General features: G+C 46.7%; 2 protein-coding genes across 3 annotated transcripts in view; both read right to left on the bottom strand.

Moving 5' to 3' along the window:
- Window positions 1–5,137: 5,137 nt before the first annotated feature.
- On the bottom strand, window positions 5,138–9,295 carry LOC123728736 (trithorax group protein osa-like). Its single transcript, XM_045701393.1, has 2 exons — window positions 9,008–9,295; window positions 5,138–8,596 (listed from the first exon to the last, which is right to left on the bottom strand). The coding sequence occupies exons 1-2, from the start codon at window positions 9,278–9,280 to the stop codon at window positions 6,260–6,262; spliced, it is 2,610 nt and encodes an 869-aa protein (XP_045557349.1). The 5' UTR covers window positions 9,281–9,295; the 3' UTR covers window positions 5,138–6,259.
- Window positions 9,296–9,510: 215 nt separating this feature from the next.
- arhgap33 (Rho GTPase activating protein 33) overlaps window positions 9,511–18,314 on the bottom strand; it is a 35,241-nt gene continuing 26,437 nt past the window's right edge. For both annotated transcript variants that reach the window (XM_045701394.1, XM_045701395.1), the window contains 11 exons: window positions 17,021–17,170; window positions 16,569–16,671; window positions 16,270–16,414; window positions 16,082–16,164; window positions 15,684–15,791; window positions 15,355–15,503; window positions 11,442–11,598; window positions 11,174–11,313; window positions 10,890–10,964; window positions 9,817–10,567; window positions 9,511–9,697 (listed from right to left, as the gene is read on the bottom strand). In XM_045701394.1, the coding sequence (XP_045557350.1) occupies window positions 9,954–10,567; window positions 10,890–10,964; window positions 11,174–11,313; window positions 11,442–11,598; window positions 15,355–15,503; window positions 15,684–15,791; window positions 16,082–16,164; window positions 16,270–16,414; window positions 16,569–16,671; window positions 17,021–17,170 (1,724 nt within the window). In that variant the 3' untranslated portion in view covers window positions 9,511–9,697; window positions 9,817–9,953. The remainder of the gene's footprint in view (window positions 9,698–9,816; window positions 10,568–10,889; window positions 10,965–11,173; window positions 11,314–11,441; window positions 11,599–15,354; window positions 15,504–15,683; window positions 15,792–16,081; window positions 16,165–16,269; window positions 16,415–16,568; window positions 16,672–17,020; window positions 17,171–18,314) is intronic.

The following is an 18,314-nucleotide window of genomic DNA, read 5'->3' as shown; positions in this document are numbered from 1 at the left end:
CAATAAAGACAACTAAATCCATTTTAAATCACACTTTATAACACAGAAATCCAAGGGGTCTGAATACTTTGCTAGGCACTGCATAACTGATGTACTCAAACGATCCTAAATGGTCTAACCCTTCCTTTTGAAATTGTACTTATATTTTTACAGTATATGACATAAAAGGATGACAAAATATAAACATTTTGCAATATCAGGTCTTCTTTTCTGGTTTTACCAGTATTTGCATGGACATGGCTTTACCTGCACACCTATAGAATACATCACACCCAAACCTAATTTGATAAACCCTTTATCAAAAGTAGGAGTGCCTTTTGGTCAGGATGTACAACGAACTTTAGGCGACATCACAGGTATATGCAAGAGACAAACAACTACACAAACACACCCTGTATATTGAAGATAGCCCCACTGTTCACATTTCATATGAAGAAATATCAGGACAAGGGACCAAAGACAACAAAATGCGTCTCCTGGTATAAAGAATAACTGTTTGAAGGACATCTATGCAGCTGAAGGATAATGTTACCTTGGTTTTCCGCTATTCTACTCTCTGGGTTACAGCTAGAATGCAGAACCAGTTTAGCTTCAGTCAAACGAAGGTAGAAGGTGAAATCTCAAGGCTGCATAATGGTAAAGTAAATATATGGATGAAGAATACATTTAATTTAAAATCGCTGATGAAACTGCAACTTTAAATGTTTTAATCTTCAGAAATGTCCATTGTATGTTTATACAATTCTTATTTTAGTATTCTATTCAATGACAAAATCTGCAGTTCAGGAAAAAAAACAAAGGACAAATTGTTCCATCTTTGAGTAACCATCAGGTTTTTAATTCACACCTTGGAAAATATTACAAAATAAGATGAACTGCCTTTTGCCAAGTGCTATAAGGCTGAAAGGGATAGTATTGGACTGAAAATTCAGGTTCCACCCAAACACACACATAGGTAGTATAGCCATTTTAAGTCTTTCCAACTTATATGGACTTTAATGTACTTGGTCACTGCATAGATATAAAGAGAAGAGGGAGGGAGGGATGCATGCTTGCTCACACAACAGGACCATACTCACACACGCCCACACACACAAACAATTATCCTTCAAAAAGCCCAAGTCCAGAGTCATTAGGGAGTTCAATGAAAAATGTGCAATTTTCTTTCATCTAATGTAAGGAGTTTAGGGACACTAAGAGTACCAGGTCCTGTATGCTGCCTTGTACCGTCATAGTAAAGAGCTATAGTGCACGTGGCAAGATACCATTCACAATGTTACCAGCCCGGACCTAGAGAGAAAGTTACCACCTTAACATGCTTTATGGAACCAAATGATTGTTCATCAAAAAGGCACGTTGAACAAAAACCAAAGTACATCTCAGAAGTGGCACCATATTTCACATTCTCACCTCCGTTACAAAACAACTCTTCCTTCCCTCTCACTTCACTACAGTGGTATCACAGCATTACAACACAGTTGAGGAAACACCCCTGAAAGACGTATAGTTCCCAATGTTCAATGGACAGCACTGCTAAGCTAGCCTAATACAACCTTGTCCTTTGTTTAGCTCTCCTACAATACAACTACACTGGGACATTTGTCTATCTGTGATGGAAAAGTATCCACAAAAGACATTAGCAGGACATATCAACGACTGGGAAAGGATTTAACCAGTTTTGTAACCGACACAGTCATAGGGACAGAAGTGAAGTGATATACATGTGCACGCGCACACACACCCACCCAGTTCAATATAGTGGAAGTCTGTGCAAAAACCATTACAGTACAGGTAATGATCTACCAAGATGAAGTGTCTCCCCCTGCTGTCCAATACCAGTATTGCAGTCCCAATGCCAGAATGGGGGAGAGACATGAAATAAGACATGGTGGTTTGTTAATGGAATGATATTAACACATACAGTATGTGGTTTCTGCCTCTACTGAATCATCACATCTTTAGTAATGTGTTGTATGTGTCAGGGATATGTTGCATAGGGGCAGGCAGTGAGTACAACTCCCAAAATGGAGGTAAGGATATCTGGGGTGCTTCTGTTGTATTCAACCAACACGGATACAGAAAAACAACCGAGGACCAGTGTGTGGTGTTGTATTATCAGCGCAGTACATTGCTTTGGATAAAAGCATCAGTTAGACTTTTTAACATGTACAAAAACATCCTTCAAGGATAATAAGTACATTAGATGAGACGCACAGTACAAACTTTCTGCAGTCAGACAGGCAGACAGAAAGCCACACAGCATTCAGAATGAAAGCGCAAACTAGTGTAGTACCACAAATCCTAAAACGACAAAGTACTGTCTGTAAAAACAGATTCCCTAAAACAGAAGGCAATGTTTTGTTTCAGTTTTTCATTTGCTGAATGATGTGCTTTTTAGCTCACCATGAGAGACAGTCGTCATTGGTTACATGGACACATTTAGACATGGCTACATACATTCACACACACTCACATTCTGTCCAGGGATAAAAATTAAAACAATCAAATTCTACTTGGGTCGTTCCACGAAATAAGCGCCTTTTGCGTCCTTTTGATATTTTAAGTACAAAATTGTGCACCAATACGGAATTTTAAAAGCGTTATATTTAATGAAGTGCCCTTTAATATAGATCACATGGAGAATTCGATAAATATATTTTTTTAATATGAATAAAGACTTGCTAAAGTGCCAAAATTCTGCATTTGATATGTCTCTGTGACTTCAAGAAGATTAACATTTCTCCATCATTGTAAAGCCCTAGTAATTTTGTTGTTTTGACAGTCATTTCTGATTATTATTCATTTAAAATGTGATTAGTCATTCATATAAGCGCAACCCGGTTATGTGAACTGAACTCGTTTTAATATGGTGAAACTTTTGAAATAATATTCCTTTTTAAATAATAATAAAAAACATTGGACATCTACTAGCCAAATAATTGAGTAAGAGCAGTTGAGCTGGTTCTTCTGAAAACATTTCTGGTGTTTTGTGGTGGAAAACTGAGCAGGCCGAGCATAACCCTGTTAACCACAGAAACTCAGGCTAGATAATTGGATTATTTTGTGAAGCGTGCATTCAATTGCCCCTCCCTGTTGCACACAACAAGCGTACATTTCCTCTGCCACTAGGGGATTTATGGCTGATTTAAGATGAACTTGTCAACCTTGTTACTTTATTTGGCACTTAGTCTTTTTTTTTTTTTTAACCTTGAGATGGGAAAGTTGAACATGTGCTCTTTATGACTGTCTAAAGTAGGTGAAATCAACAAACATACCCATCTCAAAAGGCACCGAATTGGTGGAACGACACTTATTATTTCAAACAAATTATATATTACATGCATTCCTCGAAACTAAAACTAAAATAAATACAACATGTCAAATCAAGCTTCTGAAAACCACTAAACCAACTCAGCAGCTTTTGAGGTTATTTCCCTGTGCAGTCCTATTTCAGTACTACAACACTGTAAAAAACAAAGGCAAACCTAACCCACAGCCAGTCTAACAGCCACTGTGCAGAAGACCTAATACTCTGTTAAAAAGTACAGCAGCCAGGGTTTTTTTCTGCATAGAAAAGTCTTGGGCGGGCTGCCTAAGTGCTTTTCCAGGCCACTTATGTAAAAACGAAAAAGGACTATATATTATGATATATACAGTACCAGTCAAAAGTTTGGACACACCTACTCATTCAAGGTTTTTATTTTTATTATTTTCTACATTGTAGAATAATAGTGAAGACATCAAAACTATGAAATAACACATATGGAATCAAGTAGTAACCAAAAATGTGTTAATCAAATCAAAATAATTTTAGATTCTTCAAAGTAGTCACCCTTTGCCTTGATGACAGCTTTGCACACTCTTGGCATTCTATCAACCAGCTTCATGAGGTAGTCACCTGGAATGTATTTCAATGAACAGGTGTGCCTTGTTAAAAAGTTAATTTGTGGAATTTCTTTCCTTCTTAATGCATTTGAGCCAATCAGTTGTGTTGTGACTAGGTAGGGGTGGTATACAGAAGATAGCCCTATTTGGTAAAAGACCAAGTCCATGTTATGGCAAGAACAGCTCAAATAAGCAAAGAGAAATGACAGTCCATCATTAGTTTAAGACATGAAGGTCAGTCAATCCGGAAAATGTCAAGAACTTTCAAAGTTTCTTCAAGTGCAGTCGCAAAAACCATCAAGCGCTATGATGAAACTGGCTCTCATGAGGACCACCACAGGAAAGGAAGACCCCGAGTTACCTCTGCTGTAGAGGATAAGTTCATTAGAGTTAACTGCACCTCAGACTGCAGCCCAAATAAATGCTTCAGAGTTCAAGTAACAGACAACATCAACTGTTCAGAGGAGACTGCGTGAATCCGGCCTTCATGGTCGAATTGCTGCAAATAAACCACTACTAAAGGACACCAATAAGAAGAAGAGACTTGTTTGGGCCAAGAAACAAGCAATGGACACACTGTATATAGTTTTTTCTATTGTGTTATTGACTGTACGTTTGTTTATTCCATGTGTAACTCTGTGTTGTCGTTTGCTTTGCTTTATCTTGGCCAGGTCGCCGTTGTAAATGAGAACTTGTTCTCAACTGGCCTACCTGGATAAATAAAGGTAGGAAAAAAATAAAAAATAAAATAGACATTAGACCAGTGGAAATCTGTCCTTCGGTCTGATGAGTCCAAATTTGAGATTGTCTTTGTGAGACACAGAACAGGTGAACGGATGATTTCCGCATGTGTGGCTCGCACAGTGATGGTGTGTTGCTGGTGACACTAAGTGCTTTATTTAGAATTCAAGGCACACTTAACCAGCATGGCTACCACAGCATTCTGCAGCGATACGCCATCTCATCAGGTTTGCGCTTAGTGGGACTATTCTTTGTTTTTCAACAGGACAATGACCCAACACACCTCCAGGCTGTTTAAGGGCAATTTGACCAAGAAGGAGAGTGATGCATCAGATGACCTGGCCTCCACAATCACCCGACCTCAACCCAACTGAGATTGTTTAGGATGAGTTGGACCGCAGAGTGAAGGAAAAGCAGCCAACAAGTGCTCAGCATATGTTGGAACTCCTTCAAGACTGTTGGAAAAGCATTCCATGTGAAGCAGGTTGAGAGAATACCAAAGCTGTCACCAAGGCAAGGGGTGGCTACTTTGAAATAACACATGGAATAATGTAGGAACCAATTTTTTTTTACAGATTTTAGGTTCTTCAAAGTTTCGATGTCTTCACTATTATTACACAATGTAGAACATAAGAAAAACCCTTGAATGAGTAGCTGTCAAAACTTTTGACTGGTACTGTATGTATATGTATATATTCTATATAATAAATAATTTTCGGGATGGAAAACATTTTCAATGTGTAAACTTAAATTACTAAAAAGAGATGTAAAGTATGTAGAAAAGATAATGAACCTATATATTTTTTAAATAAGATCATCTTTGAGAACTAACCATCACCTAAATAAAAGCTAAATAATCAGGGAGAATCTAAAATTCCAAAAATGATGCATTCAGGAGTTTTTGTCATAGCATGGGGCCACCAGATTTTTTGGAATTGCAGAAAATGTGCTTTAAAACTGTCAAATTGTATCTCCGTCACATGGCAAAATGTGTAGAATTGCAAAAATGTGCTTGAAAACCGCTACATTTTGTCACTGCGGCCAACAGAAGGGCCTCTAAAATTGTCGCTCGGCCACCGCACCATTGGCCACGCCCACCATGTAAGCCCCATTTTGATCCAGAAAAGACCCTGGCAGCTATTCGCCATTCTTTCTCAACGCTCACAACAACAGTCTGCTCTGGAATGTTTTCAAATCTAAGCCACTTTTCGGTTCATCTCTTTGATCTCTTCATCGCCTTCCATCATTGTTCCCTTCTTTCTCATTGGTCCAGTGGTTGCAGGTGTGAAGTGGTGATAGGCCCCAGGGAATGTTCAAACAGGAAACTGGACAGTATGTCTAGCTACCCCAGAATGCCTTGCCCTTGGTCCCATTTCTAGACATGACCTGTTGTCTCACGTTTCCAGGAAGGCTTTCTATCGTCCTGTTCCCTTTCTCTGTGGACCATGAGAGTTTTACATGGTCTCTTCCTAGCTCCTCTCTCTTTCACTTTCACTCTGATAGGGTACAGTGTGTAAAAGTCTACTTTTTGCTCCTCCTCAGCAGTAGCTGCGCGTCTGACCCTCAGTATGGATGGTCCAGTTGGGTGATGGTGCAGGTAAGCTGCCCTGCCGTGCCAGCCCTCTCTGGTTCCTCAGACCCTGCGGCCGCAGCACCGGCTCGTGGACCACATCTCTGCGGGGGGGGAGTGTTGGGGTATTGGCCCAGCATCGGGCCAGGCTGGAAGGGGTACTGGCTGTACTGGAGGCCTCCTGGCTGGCCGGGGTAGGGCCTGGGGGCTCCCAGCGTCAGGTTGGAGAAGGTTGCAGACGGGGTGTCTGAGGGCTCCAAGAGGGGCTGGCTGGGGTAGCCGGAGGAGCAGGGGTCCTGGGGGCTCTGGATGGGGTAGGGGGGCTCCTGGTAGTGCTGCCGAGGGGGGGTAGGGGTTAGCGCCAGAGCTCTGGTGCTCTCCCTGGGTAAAGTTTTGGGTCCGGTAGTATTTGAGCACCTGATCGCCTGAGGGCATGACGTCAAAGGCCTGCCTGTACTGGCCCCCGGGCGAGGACCTCCGGAGCGGGTCTTGGCGTTGGAAGCCCCCTGCCCCGGCCCTCTGAGGAGCCCTGATCCGTGAGGGGCCCGGGGTGTAGACATTATAGGCAGGCGGGGACTGGTTGTGCTGCTGGCTGGGGTAGGGGTTGGCAGGGTGCTCCATGGCAGGGGAGGAGCTGGTGGAGGCAGAGGAGGAGGTGACTGTGGAGGGACCCTCAGCCCTTTCCTCCTCAGCCAGCTTCTCTATCAGCAGGGAGGCGATCTCCTTCCCCGACAGGCCCTGGATGGGCTCCGTACTGCACCTGGAGCTCTGGGGGTCTGAGCGGCTGCGGTAGTGGATCCCTGTCGATGTAGACGCTGGGAGGAAGTCGCTCTCCTGGATGCTCCCTGGGCTCGTTGCGGCCGAGTCGTTGTGGGCGGATGGGCTGTCTGGAGTGGAGGGGGTGAGGCTGACGCTGGTGGAGCCTGCCTGGTCAGGGACCAGGCGGGGGGAGGACTGTCTCTGGTCCTCTGGGGGAGGGGGGTCGTTTGGAGTGGCAAGAGGTTCAGAATCCTGTGGAGAGTCTCCATCCAGGTCTGTGCTGGTCCAGCTCTTCGTGTTTTGGGCCCCAGTAGAGGGGCTGGGGAAAGGGAAGTTGACGTAGATGGGCTCAGACAGGTCCTTGGAGGTCGGTCTGTGGGCCTGGGGAGGGGAAGGCTGGGATGGCTGGAGAGACTTGCCCTGGGGAGGCTGGCTCAGACTCAGAGGAGCATCCTCTGGCTTACGATAGCACACCTTCCCGTTTTCAAAATAGGGGTGTAGCTGGGAGGCGGTGAGGTCTGTGGAGGCTGACCTATTGGAGCGGTGGAGGTTGCGTTGGTGCTGGTGGAGCGCCAGGGGAACCATGGAGGAGGAGGGGAGGGGGTGCATCTCACTACGGGCCAGCCGGACTGAGGAGGAGGTCTGGCGCTGGGGCCGGGGGTGGTGGTGAGAGGGGTGATGGTGGTGGGTGGAGCCGTCCTGGGAGTGGTGGTGAGAGTGGGAGTGTCCGTGGGAGAATGAATGGGACTGGGAGTGGGCGGCTGCCCAAGCCCGCGTGACCTCTTTGGACCAGAGCTGGGGCCCACTCTCCCTGGGTCCACCCTGGTTGTGGTGGAGAGGCTGGGGTTGGTGTTGGTGATGTCCCCGAGAGATGGGCCTTTTGTTGGCCTCTAGGTGGGGGGCCGGGCGGAAGTTACCCTCCAGGTCCAGCCTCATGTTCTGGTAGCTGTGGCGGGCGTAGCTGGGGGGGCCCTGCGAGTTCTCAGGCCCGGCGATCTCATAGTAGAAGTTTTCCATCCTTCCCTGGTCCTCTGAGGTGGAGGAGAGGGGCACGGGCCGGATCTGGGCCTGCTGAGGAGGCTGCTGACCCGGGGATGGTTGGCTGGCTGCGTGGTAGCGGGCGAGGTGGTCTGGAGCTCCACTCAGACGCTCTGAGAAGGCCCTGGCCAGAGGAGGGTTCCCCTGCTGACCAAAGATCCGCCTGATGCGCCCTGAGTCCAGGGAGCGACGCATCTCAGTCTGGGCCAGTGGTGCTCTGTGGGGACGCTCCAGATCCAGGGGCTTAGGAGGTACTTTGGGGCGGGTGGGCTGGAAGGCACGGACCTGAGTCAGAGGGGACTCTGACTTGGAGTGCAGGAGCTGGGCCGAGGACGGCTTGGACTGGGTGGAGGTGGATTTCTGTTGGAGGTGAGGGGCAGAGAACTGGCGTGAGTAGGCTGGGGGCTTCCTCTGAGGCTGGGACTCAGTGGGGCTAGGTCTCTCCCCAGACTGGCCTGGGTTGGGAGGCTGTGACTGGGGCAGCTGCTTCTGGTTCTTGTAGATGGGGCTGGGGGTCTGGTCGTCTCCAGAGGCGCTCCCACCAGACAGCTCCGAGTTGGACGCCACAGAGTCAGACGTCTCAGAGGACAGGGTCCCCATATCCTGCAATAAAAAAAAGTTGAACTTTTGTACCGCCATACAGTAAGTTACAGTACTGGTTAGTCATGCGGACATACTTTACTGTTCTCTAAGCCTGATTAACCAGCTGGGAAAACAGAACATGGGCGTTGTCATAGTCTCCTCATAATGAGAGTTAAAAAAAGGAATCTAATTTTGCCCAGGCAACTGTAAACATGGTGCTTGTTGTGGTTAGGAAATGAAGGCTCTGCTGAAAATGACCTGACAGCACTGTTGTTGCTCTTCATATGGAGCCTAAAACTAGAACATCTCCAGCACAGTCAAAACAACATATCCACCACTTAGAATTTACCACAGTACAAACGGACACAGTTTACACAAAGTTACACCCATACAGTGCCACTTACAGACACGTGCACACTCCCACATACACACCTGTCCTGGAGTCCTCTCTCCCTGGCCGTGTCCTGTATCTGCTGCAGTCTCTGTCGTGTTTCCCTCTCCCTCGGTCATCCACACAGACAGGGGGCGCACTGTGGAGTAGAGCTGATTGGGGTCAGAGGACAGCAGCTCTCCTGCATCGGCAGACAGAGACCTCTGGTAGCGGGTGTCGGCTGCGTCCTGGGACCGGGACTGAGGGGGGCGGTAGGGGGGCGAGGCGCCCTGTCTCAGGGCCTTGTTGGCACTCTCAGCCAGGGCCAGGGCCATGAGGCGTGCTGGGTTTTTAGGAGGGGGAGGGGGAGGCTGGGAGAGCAGGGGGGACCGGTGGGTTCTGTTATACCTGTAGAGGGGAGAGGAGGGTTAAATTACATGACTAGGGTCTGCAGTAAAACCACAAATCATCATTAAAAACAAACTCATTTCTGATGATGATTATAAATCAATCAACTAATACATTCAATCAAACTTCTTGGCCGAGTCCACTCCTGTCTACTCACCCTGTCCTCTGATCTTGGCCTCGGGGCCCAGTTTGCTGCGGATCTCCTGCTGGCAGCTCTCCGTCAGCTGGAAGTCACATGACCTCAGCAGCATGGAGATCATCTGAGGAGGCTGCGACTGGGAGGGGCCGCTGCTCGGGATGCCAGGCTGTAATTCGCCAGCTCGCCCGCCAATCATGTCCAACACCTACGAGGGAGAAAGTCAAGTTTGGTGAAGCAAATTTATCATACAGACTATATAGGCAAGTAAACTCCAATCCTGAGATACAGAAATACAGGGACAGCAGTGACAGAGGGAGGAATTACCTTGGCAGGGACGCTGATGGAGACAGGGTCAGAGATGTCCAGTGTAGGGGACTTGGGGGATTTTTGTGAGAAGGCATTCACCATCTTCCGGGTGAAAGATCTTCTCTCTGGTGGGGGCTGAGCAGAGGGGGCAGAGGTCACAGGTGTAGTGGGCTGGCCCTGGCACTGTGTGAGGTACTCAGGTTGGCACCCTCCCCTGATTGGCCGGCAGATGGGCTGGTATTGGCCGGTCTGTGTTGACAGAACACCTGAAGGGGCGGGGCTGTGGCGGCGATGATCAGACTTCTCCTGACGGCCGCATCCGATTGGTTGAGCACCGAGTCGGGGTCCTCTGTGATTGAGCGCTGGCTGCTGGAGTGAGAGTGTCCTTGGTGGCTGAGGCAGCGGTAGGGAGGGGGCGTGGCAGTGGGCGGGGACTCTCTGCCGCCCGCGGTGACTACGCTGCTGCCCAAGCCGATTGGTCCGTCCTCCAGGAAGGTCGGACTGAAGTCAATGACGTCCTCGGCCATCCAGGAAGCAGCCGGGTCCTGGTTGGAGAAGTCAGGCAGCATGTAGATGCCTTCCTCGTCTTCATCCTCCTCATTGTCTCCATCGTCCCTGGGCCGGCGGTCCTCAGGCAGCAGGCTGTCATACGAGCGGCTGGAAGGCAGGCGGGACGGGGGGCGCTGGGGCAGGTGCTGGGGGTCCATGGAGGCAGCCAAAGACAGACCATCACTGCTGGAGCGGGGCCGCCGCAGACGGTTCAACTGTCCTGAGAGAGCGAGAAGGAGAGGTAGGGAAAAAAAGAAGGAATAGTCAGGGTTTAAAATAAGCGTCTCTGTAGTGCTCAGTGACTAACACACAGCTCCACCAGCTCCCAAAGGACCCATTCTACTCCGAATGTCCCAAAATCACTCAAACTATCATCACTGCTTCCAGACATATTCCTTCTCTTGCACAGCCTCCCCTGAAAGAGTCATCTCATACTCTATACTTAAAGGATGAGAAGAGAGAGGCTCTGCTATCGATCAGTCTGCAAGGACTTAACCTGCTGAGATGAGTAGCAGTACTAGCGTCAGTGAGTTATGGCCTACCTGCTCCACTGTGCTGGGACGATAAGGATTCCTCACTCTTAGCTGAACGCATGGTCACACTGTCCACATGGCAGCCTGCAGGGGGAAAAGAAAGAAAGAAAGAGAGAGAAAGAGAGAGAGAGAGAGAGAGAGAGAGAGAGAGATCTGTCATACAAAGAGAGGATCAAAAGGGGCGATAAACTGTGGAGTTGGTATTTATTTTCCTTTCCACCTCCATCCATCCAGGTAAATTGACTGAACATACCCCTGGTGTATGCGTGGTCCAAATCAGACATGATATCTACCTGCGTGTGAGGTGGCGGGCTGGAACAGGGAGCTGATCCTCATTGGTTTACGTTGCCCCGCCCCCAGGGGCTTCCCGATCGCAAAGAACGTCTTCCAGCTCCCTCCAGCTGCCTTCCGTACCTTCAGCCCTCTCTTCCTCCTGTAGGAGGAGGAGAGAGAGCAAGACAGAGAAGGAGAGAGATTTAGGTGGGTGAGACTGCTAAATCAACTGCATGCGATAGTGAAACTACAGAAACTTGCATTAAATAAGCCTGGCCTCCCACTCACCTGTCGACAGGGTGGTCCAGCACGGTGTGGAACTGGCCCTGAAACTGGACTGGCGCCCCCTGGAGGAGCAGAGGAGCCTGTGTCCTGGCCTGGGCCTCTTCTAGGGAGAGGAGCCTGGTGGACACAAAGGACTTGGGCCTGGTCAGAGAGTGCCGCCCTGCAGGCAGAGAGAGGACCTACAGTTAGTAATAGATAGAAGGCGGGAGAGTGAGGAGGCGTCGGTGACGGTGGCCAAAAGCTTTGTTCCAAATGAGATCCTATTCCCTGTATAGTAGTGCATTACCTTTGGCCAAAGCCCCTAAGTGGCATAAAAATAAAAAGTGCACTATACGGGAAATAGTGTGTCATTTCAGATTTACCCAACGAGAGCGAATAAGACACAGACATGCTTGCAAATCAGAAATCACATGGAGTAAACAACACAAAGGGAGGGAAGGCTGAGGTATGCAGAGGAAGTTGGACCTTTTCATTTGAAACTCCCAGTTAAAGAGCAACCAAAGTAAAAACAGGACACCCGCCAGGGGAGAGCACAGCATGGGTCATCAGACAGGACTGACATCTAAACAAATATGTATTATAATGCAATTAACAGAGTACTGTAACAGTGTCTTATAGGGCAATTCCATGCCAGCAAAGCCCAAAAATATTTTTCTCACATTAAATTTACTGCAATACAATTTTTCACATTAAAATTATTCAACATTAAAGTATTAATATTAATATTTCAAAACTACCCTTTTTGATTTAGCATATTTTTTTGACATATTGTTTAGAACAACAAGTCAAACACTCCGTGCTCTGCTACTTTTGAAGACGTGACCATTTTATACATAAAAATTGACAGGTCATTAAGCAATCACATTCAGCAAATCACCAGCAGAGGGAGTTCAATTTGAATTCATTTTCCCATTCACTGGTGGGGCTCACATAATTTATCCTAACTTCAAAAGTAGCAGAACGTTGGAAAGTGTATGTACTTGTATAGTATATAGTTTAAAACAATGTCAAAAAAAATTTATGTACAAAATCTAAATGGTATGAGATATTCTCTAATATATTTTATGTTGAATAAATAATATGTTAATATAATATGTTGAATTAAAAAAAATCATAAACTAGACATAATCCATTTTGTAAGTCGCTCTGGATAAGAGCGTCTGCTAAATGACTTAAATGTAAATGTAAATGTTTTAGAGCACACCATCATGTACAGTTCACAGATCATAGGGTCTTTTTCTTTCTCACAAATGGTTTGTGATACAAATGTAAAAATCATATCAAACAGTCATCCTCCCAATTAAGTTTCTGTGAGAATAGCTAGAACAATCAGACACCCAAAATATTTGTTTGACTTTCCTGGCCTGGATCTGAGTCTGAGACACAAAGCAAGCATCTGACTGAGCCCTGGCTGGGACGCTGACAGAAACGCTTCAGCTGGAGAAGCACACAGATACTGCTGATCTGTAGACAATACTGAGGTTAAACGTTTTAGCTATAGGGCCTATTGATTATTTAGCTAGCTGACAAGACAAAACAGATCATGGAAGCTGGGAATAATCAATTCAACATTGTTGTTTTACCTGGTGGTTCTGGCTCAATGTAATCCTCTTAAAAGAAACATCCACAGCATTTGTGACACATTGATCCAAACAACGTCTATTCTTTAATATTTTGAGCATTACAGCGCAAAACAACCTAAAAGTTACTTTAATAACTATTTAAAATGACAAAAACAAATATTGGAGTAGACACAAAATGTAACGGACCACATTTACTTCAGGATGGAAGTTTATTGCCTATTCAACTGTTAATACAACCAAAACATCATGTGAGAGTTTACAGTTGACCAGGGACTCAAACCATGGAGACACTGGGCTTATACAAACATATGTCAGCATGTGCGCACAAAACTTGGCTATATTAAATGCTTGTTTTTTTTTTTTTTTTTTACCCCTTTTTCTCCCCAATTTCGTGGTATCCAATTGGTAGTTACAGTCTTGTCTCATCACTGCAACTCCCGTACGGACTCGGGAGAGGCGAAGGTTGAGAGCCGTGCGTCCTCCGAAACACAACCCAACCAAGTCATACTGCTTCTTGACACAATTCCCATTTAACCCGGAAGCCAGCCGCACCAATGTGTCAGAGGAAACACCGTACACTTGGCGACCGTGTCAGCATGCATTGCGCCCGGCCCACCACAGGAGTCGCTAGAGAACGATGGGACAAGGACATCCCTGCCGGCCAAACCCTTCCCTAACCCGGACGACACTTGTGTGCCGCCCCATGGGTCTCCCGGTCGCGGCCGGCTGCGACAGAACCTGGACTCGAACCCAGAATCTCTAGCGGCACAGCTAGCACTGTGATGCAGTGCCTTAGACCACTGCACCACTCGGGAGGCTATACTTACTATCTACTGGAAAACAACAGACAAAAGCCCAATAGGATGAGACACATTCATCATGAACTCGTTCTTGTGCACATTGTACAGAGATCTCAGGACAAATGGGTCACACAGAAGCCAAAAGTAGACCAAGCCTAAACTAAACCAATCAACGCTATAGAGCGCTTGTAAGCATCCTGCATTGAGAGAGAAGGCCCGGACGGTCAGAACATGGAGTAGTGTCGCCTCTCTATGGTGACTTCCAAAAGAGGGTGCCTGGGGGCCTTAGGGACCTCCTCACCCCTGACCTCCTGCAGACTCACCAGCCTGGTTCTCTGGTGCTGCCGAGAGACCTTACACTCCAGCTTGCCTGTTGCTACGGAGACACAGCTTTCGCTCACTATCTGCTGCTGCTTCCATCCCACTGGGGACACACTGGTTGAATCAACGTTGTTTCCACATCATTTCAATGAAATTACATTGAACCAATGTGGAATAGACGTTGAATTGAAGTCTGTGCCCAGTGGGATGGCTACAGCATCAGTGTGGCTGAGGGCTCACTTTAAGGCAAGTTTTCAGTTTTATTCCATATTTAATACGGATGTTTATCAAGAGTAAAGAACAAAATGTTGCCAAATATTGTACTACTTTTTGGAGCAAATGGATGCAGTGGAAAAATCTTTCCATGCTTAAATCACTTATATTACTGCCATTTTAGACTATTCATACACGTGTTCTACTGTGCTGCGAGGCAAGACAAAGAGTGCAATGAAATAATAGTGTCAGAGTCATTCAAGTAGAGTTGCTTTCATAGACTTACAGCATTTGCGGGGTAAAAAGCGGAGGACAGCAGGCGGTGGTGACAGTTGTAATGGCGGTAGAAGTGTCATTCGTTATAAACAGGGCTTTAACCAAAGCTCTCTGTTTAACCAGACAACTAAAAGCATTAAGTAGAGGATAGAGGAAGCCTGGCTGGCTGAGTCGTAAAGCTAGTTACTGCAGGTACTAAAGAGAGGCTTTGAGGCTCTGAGGTAAATGCTCTGTGTGTGGCATTGATAACACAAAACCACAGAGCTGATACAGAGGGAGAGAGGACAGAGGGAGCACTCTGAAGGAGAGAGGACATTTTCAGTCGAATCCTAACTTGAAATCAACACGTCACTGCCGATTGCCGATTGATTCAAATCATGCATCGATTTCAAATGGGAAATGTGTGTTTTTCCACACAGATGGAACTCAAGTTAGGAGGATTGTGTCCAGTGAGCGTTAGAGAAGCCAGCGTTGGGGTTATGGTGATGTGAGCGTTAGAGAAGCCAGCGTTGGGGTTATGGTGATGTGAGCGTTAGAGAAGCCAGCGTTGGGGTTATGGTGATGTGAGCGTTAGAGAAGCCAGCGTTGGGGTTATGGTGATGTGAGCGTTAGAGAAGCCAGCGTTGGGGTTATGGTGATGTGAGCGTTAGAGAAGCCAGCGTTGGGGTTATGGTGATGTGAGCGTTAGAGAAGCCAGCGTTGGGGTTATGGTAATGTGCGTACCTGTGCCTCTGAAGCGTCCTACAGAGGTGAAGGAGTCACTGAAGAGCACGTCCACGTGACCGAGGAGAAACTCCACCACCACAGACTGGATCCGCACCTCCTTAAACGGGTCAGCACCACTCAGACCCACTGCCTCGATCGCCATAGATCTGCCACAGAGACAACACACAGCCACACCAGGGTCAACTCCAGGAAGGTGTTGCAGACAGAAATGTCATGAATAGAGCTGACATGTTTCCTCACTGTACATGTCAGAGGCACACCTGTTCTAAACAACATATTTCTATGTGAACAATCCACACATGCAGGTACAGCAGGTAGACACAGACCTGAGCAGGTTGGGGGCCCAGACGATGGCCAGGTTCTTGATGTGCATGTTGGTCTCTCCGCTGCAGGTGGCCAGACCAGCCAGGTGTCTAATGAGGTACTCCAGGGTCCTGACAGTGAGAGAAAGACAACATCAGTCGACAATCTGGGATCTGTCTCCATGGCTATGTATACCTGTAGTCTTTCTCTCCATGGCTGTGTTGTGTGTATACCTGTAGTCTTTCTCTCCATGGCTGTGTTGTGTGTATACCTGTAGTCTCTGTCTCCATGGCTGTGTTGTGTGTATACCTGTAGTCTCTGTCTCCATGGCTGTGTTGTGTGTATACCTGTAGTCTCTGTCTCCATGGCTGTGTTGTGTGTAAACCTGTAGTCTCTGTCTCCATGGCTGTGTTGTGTATACCTGTAGTGCGGTGGTGGAAGCTGCTGGATGACATCATGTACTTTCACCATGCGCTCATCGTCCGTCATCTCTCCCATACAGTCCTACGGAGGAAGACCAGGGAAAAAACACATGGCAAGTTTAGCCTTTGACAATGGACAGCACTTTCAGTTGGAGGGAGTTGTGTTGGGTTATGGCCATGTACTCACAGCAAACTTGTCGTAGAGCTGGTAGGTGAGCAGGGGGTTGGGCAGCTCTCTGAAGTAGAGCTTACACAGGGACCCCACACAGTGGATGTCCTGCATGTACATATCCTTGGTCAGGTCTGGAACGTTCTCACTGTCAAACTCATGTCTGGTGGAGAGAGTGCCAAATAGGGTTGAATGCCAAGGAAGTATAGCATATTTGCCTATGTGCATTTCATGCATGCAGTCAATGATCTACGTAGTCCTTTTAGGTCTGTACAGGTTCAGGGCCTGACATGCAGGGTTAGCATGAGGAGTGGTACCGGAGTTTCTGAATGTTGGAGGAGACTCCAGAGTGCCTGTAGATGCCGTCCACCACACCATGCTTCTCTATGAACTCTGAGCAGCTCTTCAGAACCTGTGGAACTGGAGAAGCACACAAAAGATCCAGGTCACACGTTACAGTAGTACACCAAACCATACCAGGCTCTCAAGGACGCACAGAGATGACTCTGAGACTCTAGAATTAGAACTGTAGAACTCTAACTAGGGCAATGGGCCCCTTTCATCAACTCCGTAGCACTAATGTGATCCTAAAATGGCATGATTGATTTTAATATTGTTCCGAGTTCACTTGACACACCAAAACCGCTCACTCTCTGCAGCCAGCAACTCACTCTTACGTTACTATGAAAAAAATCACAAGCCCAAAGATACTGACAACTACTTTACATCCCCGAAAGGTTACGTGAGGATAAGTGTGTGTTTTATGTACCGTCCAGTCCTGAGTTGAGGAGGTGCTCTCCCAGGTCGCAGCCGAACACCCTCTCCTTAAGAATGCCTCTCTGTTTGAGCTTCTGCTTGGTGGGCCTGGACTTCATAAAGGTGCGCAGGAATCCCATCAGCTTGCCGTGCTTCTTAGAAACTGTCAGAGGGGGGCGACAGAGAGCTGCTGAGTATTGACACTACAGTGGGAAAGAGAGACTATTGTGGTGGGTGAGGGGCATGTCTTTGTGTGTGTATGTACATGTGCCTGCAAACATGTGTGAGTGTGTGTATCCACATGTGAATGTTTAACATAAATGTCATCATCATCAAATATAAAACAGGTGAAAAGACAGAAAATAGGAGAGTTTAGTGGGAGCTAGAGCATGGAAACTAGTAGGAGGCTGCGTCGTGTTCTGGACCAATGAGTCACAACCACCAACATCATTAGAACAATAAGCAGCAGATTACTTGGACGCATCGTGAAGATGAGGAGGATTAGGAGGATAACAAACCGGTATCGTCTTCCTCTAAAACAACAACTTGCTTCTCATTTATACAACAAGCTCCATTGTGTTCCTATGATTTATGGGTCTCTAAAATACATGTACACTAATTCTACTCTAAAAACATCCTGACCACTCCTGCATGTGAACAGCCCAGGGCTTGGCTTGTTGTAGAAATGGCTAGTGTACGTTTCCTGGCTGGCTTAAGGGGAAATGTGTTATACAGGCCCTGCATTAAGGGGAGAGATGAGGCGTTAGGAAAGATAAGGACGGTGGAGGGGGGACTCTGATTAGATGACAAATAGATTAATGAGAGTAATTCCATTTCAGTTGTTGTTACCAGCAAGTCTTAGGTACCAAGGCTGAGGAACTGAGAGAGAGAGAAAGAGAGAAAGGCAATAGATACAACAGGAAAGCGGTTGGAACACCAGCTAAATACATTTTTGGGGGAGTGCGAAGAACAGAACAGAGATATACTGTGGTCAGAGATACAAATATGAACATTGCAAAGATGTTGTGGTGACCACATTTAGCAAGCAAAACAACCTACTGGCTGAGTAATTGTTAAACTATGTAATGTCACGTGATCCGCTGTGTGTATCTGGTTAACACCACAAGGTCATGTATCCTTAAATAAAAAATTGTCTAGAGAAAGATATCATTTTAGAATGTTTACAAGACGAAGATACAAGGGAGAGGGAGGAAAAGTGGCTGTTATATACGGTTCACTTAAATATAATAAGCGATAAATGCTGCATGCCAGAAAGAAAACAAGTAACCGTGACAGTTAGTACTGCA

The sequence above is a fragment of the Salmo salar genome, chromosome ssa02, assembly GCF_905237065.1.
Source record: "Salmo salar chromosome ssa02, Ssal_v3.1, whole genome shotgun sequence".
Taxonomy (NCBI): domain Eukaryota; kingdom Metazoa; phylum Chordata; class Actinopteri; order Salmoniformes; family Salmonidae; genus Salmo; species Salmo salar.
The sequence above is the reverse complement of the archived record's forward strand: the minus strand, read 5'-3'. Positions and strand labels throughout refer to the sequence as shown.